The sequence below is a fragment of the Vespa mandarinia genome, chromosome 1 (assembly GCF_050613455.1).
Source record: "Vespa mandarinia isolate Hongniang chromosome 1, ASM5061345v1, whole genome shotgun sequence".
Lineage (NCBI taxonomy): Eukaryota > Metazoa > Arthropoda > Insecta > Hymenoptera > Vespidae > Vespa > Vespa mandarinia.
In genome coordinates, this window is record NC_140810.1 from 13,287,416 (window position 1) to 13,305,227 (window position 17,812).

Genomic DNA, 17,812 nt, shown 5'->3' on the forward strand with positions numbered 1-17,812 from the left:
AAACATTGGATATACGTAAATATACATATATATATATATATATATATATATATATATATATATATATATATATATTTCCTCTTTCTATTTTTTTTTTATTTTTTATTTTCCTTCTTTTATTTGCAACGTAACCTAACTCATCCAATTCAACTACGTCCTATTTTCATAATATATATTTTTCTTTTTTCTTTTCATGCATTTTCATTATGCTAATCTACGTCTCGCGGAGAGGAGCTTTTTAATTATCGGGAAGAGCATAGCAACGTCGTCGTTTTCGAGGTGTAGGACAGTTGTAAAGGTACCAAGCGATATCCGCTATATATATATATATATACATTCCGTGAAAGAAGGATCGCAAGCGTGCGTTTTATGACCGGTGCTAGTGATAGTGGGGGTAGCGCAATGCGGCTGCCCTCTCTTGCATCCCGGAGAATCCAAGCGACCAGTATGGTAGATATCCAATAAGTATTTAATTGTTTCAAATCTTTCGAAATCTTCGTCCGTTGTTAAATTGGACGTGTGTGTTTTGTCGAAGACACGTGCGAAAAAAAAAAGAAAACAAAACAAAACAAAAAAGAAGAAAAAGAAAAAGGAAATCGAAGGAACATGTGTAATAAGAATGGAAATAGGATAGAATATATTTTTTTAACGATAATAATAATAATAATAATAATAATAATAATAATAATAATAATAATAATAATAATAATAATAATAATAATAATAATAATAGTAATAGTAATAGTAATAATAATAATAATACTGATAATGATAATAATAATAATAATAATAATAATAATAATAATAATAATAATAATAATAATAATAATAATAATAATAATAATAATAATAATAATAGTAATAGTAATAGTAATAATAATAATAATACTGGTAATGATAATAATAATAATAATAATAATAATAATAATAATAATAATAATAATAATAATAATAATAATAATAATAATAATAATAATAATAATAAAAGCAAATTCAAGATTTTTATTATTCCTTCGTCGTTATCAAAGAAGATAATCGTTTAACCTATTAATTGTCTTTGACGAATATATTCGTCATAATGAGATGGCTATTTATTGTCATGACGTATGCACCCGTCCATCCGAAAGAAAGAAAATTATCTTTTGCTATTTAAATTGATATTTTAATGAAAATTAAAAAGTATTCAGGTAAATTTAAGATATTTTAGAATATTTCGAAACGATAATGAAATACATATAAAAAAAAAAGGAAAGAGGAAAAAAGAAAGAAAGAAAGAAAGAAATCCATTAGACGATAGTTATAGCAGTTATAAAGGTATTTTTTTTGTTTTTATGAAAATGAATCTAATCTAACGAACAAAACAAATTTGACGTAGAGATAACAATATGTAATACAGAGAGTTAGAAATAGAATCTTAAGAGAAAGAGAAAAAGAGACAGAGAGAGAGAGAGAGAGAGAGAAAGAGAGAGAGATAGATAAAGATCGAAACATTTTAGCATAATCGCGTAAATACAGTTATTAATAATTGAAACGAAATTCCAGAAAAAAATTTTCCATAATCGCGTAAATACAGTTATTAATAATTAAAACGAAATTCCAGAAAAAAAGTTTCCCTTTCTTTATTTCTACCCGTCTCAAAAAGCTTTTGAATCAAAATCCTTATTAATTCCCGTTTAAACGTCCTCTTCACCTCAGATAGACAGACAGACACATTCCCCCTATTCCACCCTAAACAGGCAGACAGACAGACACACCCACACCACAAACAGGGCGGAACGGAATGGTCCTCTCTTGTCCTGTCTTGTCTTCTATTAGGCGTTCTCCCATATTACCATTAAACGAGGGGTTGAGATCTGAAATTTCACAGAATGATGTTTCAGACAAAGAACGTCGTTTAGTAATCAATAACAACAAGGATTGACACTTGGACAACCTTATGTATACGCTTATCCTGGTCGATTCTTTGTAAATATAATATTTTATCGATCGTACCACGTGTAATTATTTCCAAGTAATGGAGAATTTTTTCTTTCTCATTTTTTTCCTTATGTATAATTATATTTATTATTTATATATGTTATATATATATATATATTATTTATATTTTTTTATTTTCTTAAATATTATAAATACAACGATATATTATATTTTTGTATATTTTTATTAAAATATTAATTTAAATGGCAAAAGTTTATTTCTCTCTTTGCGTGTACGAATATATTAAGTTAACACAATTAATATGTTAACTTTTGTCAACATCGATAAATTTGTGTTTGAAAATTATTGATCCATCGAAAAGCCAAATGTCATTTTATTTCTCAATTTAATTCAATTTTATTACAGCTGCCGTATATTTATTATACTTTATTATTGTTGATGAGTACATTCGTCATACTTTAATTTTTTTCTTTTTTTTTTTTTTATACAACGGAGATAAACATTTTTAAAATAGACCAACACAGGTTAAAGAGCAGACCTTTTTAAATACACTCTCACGGCCTCTTTTTAGACTCGGTATCCACTCTAGTTGGCCCTTCTTGAACCGTCCACAGTATTACACTTATCTTTCTAACACGTGACAATGCATACTGACGCTTCATAAATCTTCAACGATTTATTATACGAATTTTTATCGAATTATTTTATCATATCGATTCGTTACATGATCGCCGGACATACATACGTATACATATATTGGTCGACCTATCGATGTTATCTGGCATCTATGTTATTCGAAGACATGATGCCGATATTTGATATATACACACGCATATATACATACGTATGTATATATGTATACATTTATATATATATATATATATATATATATATATATACCCACAGTCCATAGTCTTTTTATCATGGTAATACGTATATATGTACGTATGTAACACATCGATATGATGCAGCCAATGCAGAATACATATAAATCGACATTTGATTTACTTTTCGGATCGGAGCCGAATCGGCTTTCTTTTTTTTGTCTCTCTCTTTCCCCTCCCCCTTATCCACCTCACTCTCTCTCTCTTTCTCTCTTGTCGAAATAAATAAATACAAGCAAACGTTTTGTTTTCTACGATAGCATATAAAAATACATACTTACCTACACCGATTAATTTCGAAAGAAGTATTATACATATGTATATGCTTAGATTTATCGTAAGAGAGAATATTAAGTAGTTCGAAAGCAGACGAGTTCGATTTAAATAGCCACAGCTTCGAAAGGAGTTTAATTGGAACATTTTCGAAGGCAAACAAAACCGGTTTCCTCGTGATTTACCGACTGAAATCAAATTCAGGCGAGTGTTTAATTATAAATCTTATTATGTACGTATGATAACGAGCAAGGCGTTTCATTATTTCATATTTCTCTCTCTCTTTCTCTCTCTCTCTCTCTCTCTCTCTCGTCTCATAAAAGAATCTTATACGTATAGCATGAAAAATGGAATTGAAAGAAGGAAAAAGATGAGAAAAAAAAAGAAAAGAAGAAGAAGAAGAAGAAGAAGAAAAAGAAAGAAAGTAAAAAAAGAAAAAAGAAAAGCAAAAAAGAATATAAAAGGAAGAAAATTTGATCGTCGCGTATTGATCGAACCGCGTAGTATAGATAAATAAGATACGGATATATACCTACACATTCGAATAACGTATTATAGTGAATAGCTTTCCCATTGGAGAGTGAATCTAATTAAATGGGTCGTTTCCCTCGATCTCTTCCATCTCGATCTCGCGTTTAAATCGTTTACTCGAAACCGATCGTCGTACACGGCTAATACATAGACAGATACGTATATACGTAACAATCAGAGTATCGTAATAGAAGTCAAATTTCAAAGGAATAGAGAATGATACAATCATGCTCGACACAATGGAAATAAATAGTTATCACGTCTCTCGATAGAATCAGATTTAATTTCTTTTCGAATCTCAGTTAACAGGGAGGAAAATTTTTTTAGATTCATCAAAAGGTTTTCATCGGCTGTGAAACAGTTAGAAAAAAGAGAGCGAGAGAGAGAGAGAGAGAGAGAGAGAGAGATAGAGAGAGACAGATTGAAACGAAACTCTTCTGATAGCGTGTCACATCTGGGTTATTAAAAATTCTCCGATTGAGAGACCCGATTAAAAAGCTAGCCGAGTTCCATTTTGAAGTTTTGTCATCCGGGTGCCAGCTTGACGAAGTGCCATATAAACACATATTTATACATATATTTATATATGCATATATATATGTACATATGTTAATATGTATATGATATGTATATACATATAATATGTATACGCTGTGTATATATATATATATATATCCGCAAGAAGTGTTCGACAATGCGTGGTAGATTTCGTCGGCCTCGTTCTTTTGATCTCCGATCTGCATCTGTGATAGTAACATTCAGCACAGTGGCGTGAAAAGTTGCTCGTTCCATACCCCCTCTCCTCTTTACTCACTAGTACCACTACTTACCTGAGATCCCACTTCTTTCTTTTCGAATTCTTCCTTCTGTAGTTCTTTTTCTCTTTCCTTTTGGAACCACATCCCTTAGCAGTATCCCCTTTTTCTATAGTGCTCACAGTATCAACGTACTACTATCTTCTTTTCCTTTTTCTTCTTCTTTACTTTTATCTCTCTTTCTATCTCTCTCACTCTCTCTCTTTCTCTCTCTCTCTCTCTCTCTCTTTTTCTCTTTCTCTCTCTCTCTCGGTCGCTTGCTCGCTTGCTTTCTCGCTTCTCGGTGAAACGAGTATCCCCACTCCAAGGTACCATACTGGCGTATCGAACGCCTCGTGACGTCATTGAACTTTCTGTGACGTCATGCCAGTGACGCTCAGCTTACGAATGGAACGCCACGAATCCTTCGAATCCTTTCGAGAAACGTGTCATCGTCCGCTAGAATATCTCTGTACTCTCTCTCTCCCTCACTCTTTTTCTCTCTCTCCCTCTCTCTCTCTCTTTCCTCTCTCTCTCCCCACGCCTTTATCTCTCACTCCATCTCTCTTTTCTCGTCTTTTAATTTAATTTCATTTTACAATGTCTTTTTAATTTAGTTTGTATCTTATGTTTTGATATTACTATGAATACAAATAAATAAATAAATAAATAAGTAAATATTGAATTTATTCAATTTATCATTGGATTAATAAAAATTCTCTAATATATGATTAGATTAGATTATATCGTATTATAAAGATAAATTTATAAATTATATATAATTGATTTAGTTTCATTCATTTGAATTTTTCTTTACTCTATTCTTTCAATTTTGTTTATTGTCTTTTCGACAAAAAAATCTTATAGACGCAAACATTTTTTTTTTTCGATATCATTAAGAATATAAATAAATAAATATGTATATGCGCATGTTTTATTTCTATTTATTCCTAGTAATTTATATGATGAACGTAAAAACTATACGATTTAATTTCATTCATTAGATTTTAGCTTACTTCATCTTTTAAATTTAATTCTTATATACATTCTTATTATTCGTTATTATTATATATATATATACATATATATAAATAAATAAATAAATATATATATATATATAACTTATTCAATATAAAGCTCATAATATTTATTACTCGATATTATTATATAAATATAAATGAATAAGTTATATATATATATTTATTTAATTTATAGCGCGTAGTATTTATAAATTTAAACTATCAGTAAACTATTAATCTTTTTTGGTTTTTTTTTTAAAGCGATTCTATATTCTTTTTTCTTTCATCTGTCGATATTTGTAAAAAAAATACGAATTAATCAAAAACACATAAAGGTCATATTCTCTTAAAAAGATTCGTGTGTTTACTAACTTGCCTATTAACAAGACTCATACTACCATTTCATTCTACTTTCAGGGAACTTAATGAACGACTTTTAACCACGTTATCGCTTATACTTGATTATTAACGAGAAACTTCGGTCGTTGAATGGCAGTGAATTCTACTCTTCTAACGAAGAAATCGTTCCTTCTTGATCTCGAGAAGGAGGGAAGAATGAAATTCGCTTTATTCCATTCGATACGTTCTATTGATAAGATCGTCTAATTCCTACGATTATTCAATAATAACGTGCGGTTACTTTCGTCGAATCTCGATCAACGTGCCCATGGGATTAGAACGAGTAGTTACGTATACGATGTGTTATGTATATGATGTGTATACGACCGTTTAAATAAACCACTCGTGATGGACATCTAAGTCGTGTTTGTGTTTTCCTGCCATCCCCTATTTCTATTTGATTAGTTACGACCGTCATGCTAGAATGTTATTGTTAAAAGATCGATTCAAATCTTATTTTCTAAATCAAAAAGTTTCATTTTAATTGATATTTTTCTTGTAAAATTTCGAAAAAACGATTTATTTATTAATTGTTATTATTATTATTATTATTATTATTATTATTATTATTATTATTATTATTATTATTATTATTATTATTATTATTATTTAATTGGCATTGATATATGTATATTTTCGCAAACATATATTGAAAAATCGATTTTATTTAGTATTGATATTATCATTGTTTAATTATCGATATTTATAAAAATTACGAAAAAATTGTTTACTTAGTATCGATATTATTATTTAATCAGTATTGATATTTACAAAAATTTTTCAATGAAAACCGATTTTATTCAAGATCGATATTATTATTTAATCAGTATTGATATTCACAAAAATTTTTCGATGAAAACCAATTTTATTCGAAATCGATAGTATTATTTAATCACTATAGAGATTTACTAATATATTGAAAAACACGATTTATTTAGTATCGTTATAATTTAATTATTATTGATATTTACAAACATGTTGAAAAATTGATATTACTTATTATCGATAACTAGAATTTAATCAGTATCGATATTTACAAAAATTTCGAAGGAAAAAAAAAAGAATGATTTATTTCGTATTATTATAATAATTGAATTAATATTGATATTTATAAAAGCGTTGATTTGTTTAGTATCATCATAATTTAATTATTATTGATATTTACGAAAATGTTAAAAAATCGATTTCATCTAATACCAATATTGTTATTTATTCAATATCGATATTAATAAAAATATGGGAAAAAAAAATGATTTACGAGAGTTAACTCGAATGTTCGAGTGACAAAACAAAAAAAAAAAAAAAGAAAGAAAAAAGAAAAAAAAGAAAAGAAAAAGAAGAACAAATGAATGAAAGAGATCACTTTTTCATTTAAACGACTATGACATTTGGCCGTTGAAATCTCGAACGTGTCTCGAAGGTAATTTAAGGGAGTAGGTCAGCGTCGATCCGCCCTTTAAACATCCATATGTTCGCGTGGGTTGTTCGTAGATCCGAGCCTCCTTTCTTGACTTTCTCGGTACGCGTAAGGGTAAAGAGCGGTGCCAGCAACCCCTGGAGACCATTGATCTGACGTTTCACACAATGACGTCACTGGAACCGAGCAATGGAAGCGGGTCGAAACGAACTCCAGGGAAAAAAAAGGGCAGCTGTGAGCCGATTGTATTCTCTGGCTTCGATTCAAAGATTATTTCTCGTGTTCGCAGCTTGAAGAATACATATATTCTTTTACTCGTCTACCATTATAATTGATCTTTTCAAATATACGCGTTTTTCTACACTTATATATATATATACGTAAGCAAAAAAAATGACGTTCGTAGTTTTTATAACAAAAGCATTCTAGCATTATATTTGCTTTTGTAATTCTATCGTATGTAAATAAAAATTCGAAGCTTTATCTAAATAAAAAAGGAAAAAAAATATACTTATATATATATATATATATATTAGGTGGACCGGAAAGTAATGTCGCTTTCATAAATTAAATTCAAACGAATAAATTTTTAACAAGTTTTTATTTTTAATCACAATCAAATATCGACATGCGCAGAAACGACATTACTTTACGGTCCACCTAATAGAAATTATTAAATTTGAAAATATTCCCATGGAACTGTACTAGAGATTAGAATGTTCAACTAGACGATAAACCGTTCGATATATTGTACTCCATACTAAAAATACTTTTCAAAAGGATTCCGATTTCCCTTTCGTGCGTTTCCAGTGAGAATAGAAAAAGATAGATAAGAGGGAAGACGATAAAAATAAGAAGGTGAAAGAGGAAGAAAAGAAACGGGGAGTAGTGTACTCTGGAGAGGTCCTCGTACTTGAAGGTAAAAGAGAGACAGAGAGAGACAGAGAGAGAGAGAGAGAGAGAGAGAGAGAAAGAGAGAGAGAACTAAATTGCTTGTTTCTGGCGCCCTTGCAGAATGAGCGACGAGTGTTACCAACGTAACACCGCTGAATTTTGCGAGGTATTATTACGTAACGACACTCCTTCGCTACGGTTCTTCTCGTGGCACAAGAACCACTGCAGCTTTGTTCGGGAGCCTCGTTATTTCGAAGAGAAAAAGAGAGAGAGAGAGAGAGAGAGAGAAAAAGAGAAAGAGAGAAAGAGAGAGAGAGAATGAGAGAGGAGAGGGATGATGCAAAGAAAAAAAAGCATTCAATTGTCGCGACTTTTTTCGCCGATACGATCCTTAAAGATCTTTTAAACATGACGATTCGACATACCATCATATTATCATATTTCCTTTAAAAATATTCTTATATCAAATATAAGCTCATTTAACAGCGTTCGATTTCTCTTTGATCTAGGATCGTTAATAATATAAAAATTTCTTCATACGTAAAATATAAACGAGGGTTGAAAGATATCATTAAAAAAAAAAAAAAAAAAAAAAAAAAATGTGAAACTCGTTCGTTTAAGGCGTCGACTTTTATTATTCGTGCTTCTTTATAAAAACGATTCCACTACGAATCATATCCAATAAGAATTGTATTGAAGTGCTACTATTATACAAGAATTGTTTGTGTCCACGTTATCCAATTGCCCTCGGCTCGAATTGCCACTTCAATATTTTCCCTTTCAGTGGCTCTTCTCTTTGTTAGTTTAGTACCTAGCACAGCGACACTTTCGTACATACGCAAACGAGTCTTTGATACATAACGAAGTTTCATCTTTCATTGGAAAAACAATGAACAACTGGCAATCATCAAGAGAGAGAGAGAGAGAGAGAGAGAGAGAGAGAGAGAGAGAGAGAGAGAGAGAGAGGGAGAGAAAGAAAAAGAAATGAAAAAAGGAGTAATAGAGAGAAATTAAGAAAAAGAAAAAAAGGAAGAGAGAGAAAGAGAACATTTATCAGGGATTCTTCGTATGGAAGGTTCAATGACCTCGATGTCGGTCCATACGTCGATGAAAGAAGAGTAGAGATGTTTGATGACGTAGGGATGAAGAACAGAATAGGAAAGATTGGAGAAAGGAGGAGGGATGACGTCGATTGAAAAAAGAAAAGAGACAAAGAAATATGAAAATGGAGATCGTGGCGGTGATGGTAGTGACAGTGGTGTAGGATATACTGTGGAGAATGAGAAAAAAGGACGAAGAGGAGAAACACGTTCCACGTTTCTTCCTCTCCCAGATCTCTCTTTCTCTCTCTCTCTCTCTCTTTCTCTCTCTCTCTATCTCTCTCTTTATCTCTCTCTTTATCTCCCTCTATCTTTTTCTTTCTTTCTCTTTCTCTTTTTTGCTTCGTGTCGCACGAGTAGAGTCCCTCCTCCTTTTATCGATCCTTCTCGAGCAGCAGCAGCAGCAGCAGCAGCAGCAGCAGTAGCAGTAGCAGCAGTAGTAGCAGCAGTAGAAGAGGCAGAGGCATAGGTAGAGGTAAAAGCAGAGGCAGAATTGTGGTGGCGGCGGTGGTAGTAGCAGTCGTAGGGATCAGGAAGAGAATCTAGCGTCACCCATCGTGAGCATCTCTCAGTGGCTGCCCGGCCAGCACGCCGGCACTACGGCTTCGATCGTTCTTAGTTCGTGGTGTATCACGCATTGCGTCACGCAGGCGCTCGCTCGCGCTTCCTAACTTCGGAAATATTCGATTAATATCGGTCGTCCTCGCACGGCCTCGGAAAAAGCGCCGGAATCGAGCGAAGAGGACGCGTCAACGGCCGAGGTCGTACGAACCTAGTCGAACATAACCGAGTTAATACGAACGGAAACGAAGTGGCACGGCTGTGCACGGGTTGCCTGGTTGCAGGCGCGCAGTGCAGCCGCCGGTCTCCCGCCAGGTCAGTCGCGGCTCGACCGGCGATGTTCTTCTTCCTCGCTTGAGAGACCACGAGGAGGGATCGACCTCTCGCGTTTCTCTCTCTCTCTCTCTTTCTCTCTTTTTCTCTTTTTCTCTTTCTCTATTTATTTTTCTCTTTTTTATCTGTATTTTTTCCTTTGTCCCTCTTATTCGTTCGTTCGTTTGATATACCTTTTTTTCTTTCTTCTCTTCTTTGTCTTTGCCTCTGTTTCTCCCGTTTTTCCTGTTGTTTCTTTTTCTATCTTCGTCTCGCTTTACACTGGTGATTCCGCCGACGAGTTTTATCGAGCGTTGCAGCCTCTTCCCGAATCTTCGACGAGTGGAGAAACGAGAAAGGTACAAAAAAAGAAGTAAGTGAGACTGCTATCTTTTTCTTTCATCTTTCTTCCTCTCTCTCTCTCTCTCCCTCTCCCTCTCTTTTTCTCTCACTTTCTCTCCCTCCTTCCCTTTCTCTCCCCCTTCTCTCTCTTTTGCTTGTGGTTTTTTTGAAATACACGTGCTAGAAAAAGAGTACGTGAAATGAGAAAGAGAGCACGATCTCTCTTTCTCTCTTTCTATCTCTGTCTTTCTCTGTCTCTCTCTCTCTCTCTCTCTCTTTCTCTCTATCTCTCTCTTTATCTCCTTCATTAAACTACACAACTTTGATAGAATATTCTTATCTTTTAATTAAACGTATATCTATATGTATAATCGAGGAGAGATAGCTCGTAATAGAGTAGCGAGTACGCATCTATGTACGCGCACAAGCGGTGATTCTCATCTCCGGAGATCCATGTTTTTCTCATGTAAGACAGATTACATGCCTTCGTACGAAAACATTTCTATGCACTTATGTAAATATATCCATATGTACTGTAGTATACCATTTGGCGGGAAAAAAAACTAATCTATCTTTCCTTTAAGAGTTTATCCGTATTTTTTGTTGACGAAGTACATAGCACATACATATATCTAACTGTGTATACATACATATACAACATGTATATAGTTACTATGATATATATACATATGATTGATACCTTGCACTTGGTCGTTCAGTAAATACAAACGTGTGCGGTATTCCTTGTGTTACTTTATCATTCGTATCGACCTTTCCTATTTCTAATCATTATAGTACGCTAACTCGAAATGCATTAAATGTTTACAAGTTTGTTCCCTTTCTTTTTTGTAATCCATAGTTTCTTTTTTCCTATATTTTTTTTCTTGTTTCGTTCTATTACTTTTTTAGTTTTTATTTCTTTCAGGAACTTCTGTTCGTTCGTTCGTATGTATATTTCACATGTATCGAAGTGCATCGACTCGAACGTAAATATCATCGGGTACATCGACTTAACTGCAATAGAATTTTTGTTACATTCGTGGAAAACAATGACGGATTGTTCTGAAAAAAAAAAAAAAAAAAAAAATAACAATAATCTTTGATTAATGTTGATCACGTTTTGTTCTTCGTTTCGCGCCTATTCGATTCAAACGACACCTGGTGAATGTTAATTAAAAATAAAGATTTTTCCAATTGTATCGTTCCATTGATAAGGCAACGACTATTAAAAGAAATTTTAACTATTCAACAGTAAAAAAGAAATAAAGTAGAAAAATAGAAATGGAGGGAAACGAGAAATAAGAAAAAAGAAAGAAGAAAAACAAAAAACGAAAAAAAAAAAAAGAAAAGATCCGATAGGATTGATTTTAATCGCGAATAAGAGAGACACGCCGATCGAACTTCGTTTACAAAGTGGAAACGGCATAAAAATAGAAAGTCAGGACGTGTACTTGGCCGTAGCCTAGCGCATCGGCGGGACGATGTTATCCTGACGCGTTAAGCGTCCTTGTTCCTGCGACCGCCATTACGCTGTGTCAAGGCGAAACGCATACGTACTATGTTCGCTACCAGCAGAGATCGTTCTAGACCTAACGATAATAGATACATATATGACAATTTTTTTTTCTTCTCTTTTTTCTTTTCTTTTTTTTTTTTTATTACGATCGTTACACCTTACGATTCTCATCAATCAACTTCGTTGATTCGTTCTATAGTATTATCCTTTTGACAATACTAGAAACTTATTTTTTACTTTCAAAAATTATATAATTTCGATAAATTCAATTAAAATTAATCGATACGATTTCTTCTCTTGAATTTTATTCTCATTGGCGATATTAACTTTATATATATATATATGTATGTATGTGTATATGTATATATGTATATATAGATAATTTGTAAGAAATCGGTTAAAGGTATATGCTCGTAAGACCTTGTCCTTGAAAATACATCTTCAAATCTCTCAGATGGTATACGTATCTTCGACACAGCGAAGTGCGAAGTGCACAACGAGTCGATATATCGATTCATTTCCGATAATATATTACCTACCTTTCCCAGGTGATAACATGTCGAGCCCTTGAGAAAGCCTATGTGTGTAATTTACGTTTGTGTACGTAAGTTTACGCATTTCGCGTATCTTTATCGTTTAATACCGTCCGTCCCTGCCAAGCCTATATCGAGTTTCGTGTTTGCCCTTCCTTTCTAAATTGCTACTCCATCGATAAACCGAAACGTTGCTACTCGTGCAATTATCGGCCATGATCTTTTTCGTTTATGATGAAATATCCCCGACAAATTGTTTTCAGAACGAATTCAAACGAATACCCGTTTACGTTCAATTACGTTTAATTATGTCCACGTTTCATATTTATTACCATTTGTTTAATTTCTTCTTTCTTTTTTTGCCCCAATTTATATCATTACGTATAGAATCACGTTGATTTAAATTATTGCAATAAAATTTCATACAAGGAAAAAAGAAAAAGGAAAAAAAAGGAAAACAAAAAAGAGAAAGAAACGTTTCTACTTTCTTCCTCAAAAAAAAAAAAGAGAGCACGGGAGAGAAGGAGAGAGAGAGAGAGAGAGAGAGAGAGAGAGAGAGAGAGAGAGAGAGAGAGAAAGAAAAAGGAAAAGAGATAAAAGGATCCAAGGAGAATTTAGTTCCTTACTGAATTATGAATCACGAAGGATCGTTCGTTTACAACATACAACAATAGCCCATAATCGAACTCGTTGCGTGACAATAAATACGATGCTTTTACTGTATCCACCAGGTGCAAGTAAGAGGAAGAAAAAAGAGAGAGAGAGAGAGAGAGAGGGAGAGAGAGGGAACGCACGCGCGTGTGTGTGTATGTGTTTGTAAGTAAAGGAGGGTAGGTTTGCCGAGAGGTGGAGCAAAACGGGAGGGAAACGTGGGTCGTGATGCGAAGCGGCGTTCGCGCTTATTTCTAGAGCGGTCGGTTAAGAATAGAACGGCGAGTAGACGCTTGAATTAAATATAGTCGGTGAACGACCTCCAAGTAGATTACGAAATTTCATTGAAGTCACGGAAGATAGAAGGGGTTTGAGGGGGTGGTGTACTTACTACTCTTCGAGTCCACTCCTATCTCTTCAACGACGAACGATACAACATATCTACTCCTTTTGTCGCTGATTCTTCGAATAGTTCGATGTTCCCAATTCGCACGGGTCTTCTTTTCACTTTCTTTTATCGTGAGGAAAAAAAAAGAAAAGAAAAGAAAAAGAAAAAGAAAAGAATGAAAGGAAAAGAAAAAGTGAAAGCATTCGGCATCACAAAATATAATATAATTAATATCTCGATTTGTTAATTATCGAAGTATTCATCGTAAAGATATATATGGTAAATATTGATATTAATTAGGATGAAATTTTTTCTTCAAAATTCTACGCACGCAACATATTCCAATAATGTGAATTTATAATAGAAAATATTTATTAGGACTGAATAAATTGTCATATTAAAGAGAAACGTTATTGCATAGTAGCCTGAAAAGATACAATCGGTTGATAGAGAGAGAGAGAGAGAAAGAGAGAGAGAGAGAGAGACGTAGGGTAGAGCAGAGTAGAGTAGTGCAGACGACGTTTCCGATCGAAAGCTACTACGGGCGAGTACCGTTTCGAGGGATGTTAACGAGGATTATAAATATCGAGAAATGAGGAGGCAATGGAAAGAGAGAGAGAGAGAGAGAGAGAGAGAGAAAGAGAGAGAGAGAGAGAGGATGAGAATGTCAGGTGGGAAAAATCCGTGCTCCGAATACGTTTGGAAGTTCGCTTGGCTTGTGACAAATCTCTCTCTCTCATTCTCTCTTTTTTCTTTTCCGTGCACCGAAAGAAACTGTAAAAAACAGTTTGATGGGAAACCAATAACCAATAGCCGTCTCTAGCCGACCTAAAACCATCTGATCGTTTTGTGAACTCTAGCAGAAAACGGAAACCTCTGCGGACAGCGATTTTCGTTTTCGTCGCCTCGTTAGATCTCATCGATACCTCAAAGAAGATACTGCAGTGAAATCAATTCCAATAAAAGAATATTTTTTTCCTTTCTTTTCTTTTTCTTCTTTTTTTTTTCTCTTTCCTCTCCGATAATTTTGCCTGAGGTCCCTTGTGTCTATCTTTTTTAAATTTTAGAAAATGTCATATTTCATATACATATATATATATATATATATATATATATATACACATATGTATGTACACGTCTTTATGTATTATAAATTGTGATGGAAGGAAATCAATCGTTTCTCGATTAATTTCATTTGTTCCTTTTTATTTTTATATTTTTCTGTTTTCTTTTTATGTTGTTCTTTTAGAAAAGACAAGATGCCAGCAGCCGGTGCGGCGGTACCGGACGTGGCCGAAGGTGCCGGACAATTAGGTGAACTGGACGAACCACCTGAACCTCGTGTACGTGGACCAAGTGGTCGAGCTGGATTGATGAAACCACTGGTTGTCCTTGCGCTTCCCGGAATGTATCTTTTCTACAAGTACAGTCAGTACAGGCGGGAGCAACGTGAACTCTCTCGTAGAAGAGTCACCGAGAGGGAACTACAACATCTTCATCACAAAATCGTAAGTTAAAATGAAAAAGAAATGATGAAGAAAAGAAAAGAAAATACTTGAATATTTAATTCTTAACGTTACCATCATCCTATAATCATTCTTTAATATCGGTTTCACTTCTTCGTGTTTTATCATCCAAGAGAATCCTTTTAGTTTTGTGCATTAGAGAGAGGGAGAGAGAGAGAGAGAGAGAGAGAGAGAGAGAGAGAGAGAGAGAGAGTAGATCTTGAGATATTAGAATTTGCGGTGTAATTCACGTTGACGATGAACCTAGATAAGACGTTTAACGAAGACGTGCCTAAGGAAGATAATAGGAAGTGTCTGGATATAGGGTGAGAAGATAGATAGTAAGAAAGAAAGAGAGAGATGGAGAGAGAGACAGAGAGAGAGAGAGAGATAGAGAGAGAGGGAAAGAGAGAAAGAGAAAGAGAGTGTCTAGAAGAGGCTGGAGAATATCGTGAAGGGTTCAATTACCCAAGGATAACGTTATCATCGTTCAACGTTAAGTTTCTATATCATTTATCGGGAAGAAAAGTTAAGCTATTTTTACAATTATGTCTCTTCATATATCTAAATTTTTTGGTAACCAAATTTATTCGCAAAAAAAGAAAGAAAGAGAGAGAGAGAGAGAGAGAGAGAGAGAGGAAGAAATAAATATAATATTTTGATTTTTATCTCTCAGCATCTATACGACGCATTGCGACTGGCGACCCGTTAATGAGTTTCTTGAAAATTTTGTACCACTCGTCCTCTATCAAAGTGTCTCGAATTATTTACGTGGAGCGGAAGTTGTTAAACATCTCGTGTAACGTCAAATGTCAAAGGTATACCACTTGGTATTTTATATAACATCGTTCTTCAGGTAGGTCATTTTTCAGTCCAGGGATGTTGATGAAAATCAAAAGTCTCGTGTGTGTCTTCTTGAAGGTTTCCACTCGCAAGAATTAGAATCTTCTTATATTAAACGAAGGATGAAAGAGGATCTTTAGTCCCTTTTTCATTCGCGACGAGTTCTATTACCATCCTCAGCTTCCGTGCTAGATTGGATCGTGTTTGTAAGCGAACGTGGGCTTTAATAAAAATTGAATTTTCGCCAGTCGGTGAAAGGTTTAAATCGATTTTAACTTTCCCAAGAGAATTCGAGTACGAGGGGGAGAGGAAAAAAGAAAAAGAGAGAGAGAGAGAGAGAGAGAGAGAGAATGAGGGAGTGAGGGAGAGGAAGAGGAAGGAAGGGAACGAACGTTACTCTCAAATATTCACCGTTGGGAAATGTTTTAAGGGGGTTTGAACGAGTATCGATCTTCTTGCTTTCACGACTCTTTCGATGGGTTGTCTGATAATTCCTTTTTAAATATCATCATCTCTTCGTATCTAGAGAGAGAGAGAGAGAGAGAAAGAGAGAGAGAGAGAGAGAGAAATTATATCTACTTTTCTCAGAAATACTCGAGAATATATTCTTCTGTCGATTGGGAACATAGAATCAAATGGATATAATAAAATTCATTGAATCTTTCGATTTTGTCGTAGGATGACCATTTGAAGATAAGTCGAATCCTTTAAGGATCGAAAGGACTTCTTTATTCTTTTCTTTTATCTCAAGGTGACATTGGAGGATAGTAAGCAAGCAAGTAAGTAAGTAAGTAAGTAAGTAAGTAAGTAAGTAAGTAAGTAAGTAAGTAAGTAAGTAAGTACTACATACACATATTGGGTCAACTTCGCGATGGAAGATTTTGGCAAAAGGGTCCAAGAGAGAATACTTTGCCAAGTAAGTTATCTTTCTTCCTATATACCTACTCCAAATTCTTTCGTTGCTGTTTCTCGTTGTAGGAGTATCGAATATAGAACGTACCATACCGTATCGTAGTTTTGGTCCATTTAACTCTCCTTCTCGATTTATTATCAGCTTCCGTGAACTCACGACAATTTCGTTATCGCGAACGCGAACGATATTGTTTCCAGTAAAAATAGAAAGAGAAATGCTGCAAATCACTGAAAATACTCGCATCATTCTCCTTTCTCTCTCTCTCTCTCTCTCTCTCTCTCTCTCTCTCTCTCTCTCTTTGACGACGACTGTATTACCAGAGAGAACATTCTTTTGTCATCCATTCCAATTAACTTCATTTTCGGTCATTCATCGTAGATAAGTAGGTATATTTCCTTTCACAACTTTTTCAATAAAATGCAACGAACTAATGGAGTTCTATATCGACGACAACTTGATTTATAAAAAACATAGATTTGCCAAGTTTGATAATAATTTATTACATCAGACCATAAATACGTTTCTATATGTTGTTATCTCTATGAGTCAACGTACATGTACTTATATATGGCTATGTGTGTAATGTATATATATATATGTGTATACACACACACAGACAATTTACTTGAATTTCCGCAATAGGGGTACCGTTGCGTGTGATTAATGTTATGAAAGGGCCTTGAATATTGAAGTATTGTAACGAGAGAGTTAGCCTCAACCTTGGCGAGAATGTGTGAACGTCCAGGAAAAATAAAGTCTCCCGCTTTCTCTCTATCTATCTATCTATCTATCTTTCTATCTATCTATCTATCTATCTATCTATCTATCTATCTATCTATCTATCTATCTATTTATCTATCTATTTCTCTCTTTTTCTTTCTTATTCGAAACAAGTTCAGAGAGAGCTTCGTTGGGTGCTCGAGGCGACCAGTTTTGTTGAACCAGATAAGGCTCACGCTAGAGTCACGTTAAGATCCCGATCAGGTTGGCACGTGCACC

The 17,812-nt window shown here is 34.0% G+C and overlaps 1 protein-coding gene across 2 annotated transcripts in view; it reads left to right on the top strand.

The window, feature by feature from the left end:
• The first annotated feature begins 9,771 nt into the window (after positions 1 to 9,771).
• LOC118447693 (uncharacterized) overlaps positions 9,772 to 17,812 on the top strand; it is a 52,684-nt gene continuing 44,643 nt past the window's right edge. For both annotated transcript variants that reach the window (XR_014983331.1, XM_035879931.2), the window contains exons 1-2: positions 9,772 to 10,495; positions 14,802 to 15,060. Coding sequence is in view for 1 of the 2 variants with exons in the window: in XM_035879931.2 (XP_035735824.1) it covers positions 14,812 to 15,060 (249 nt within the window). In the remaining variant the exon portion in view is untranslated. The remainder of the gene's footprint in view (positions 10,496 to 14,801; positions 15,061 to 17,812) is intronic.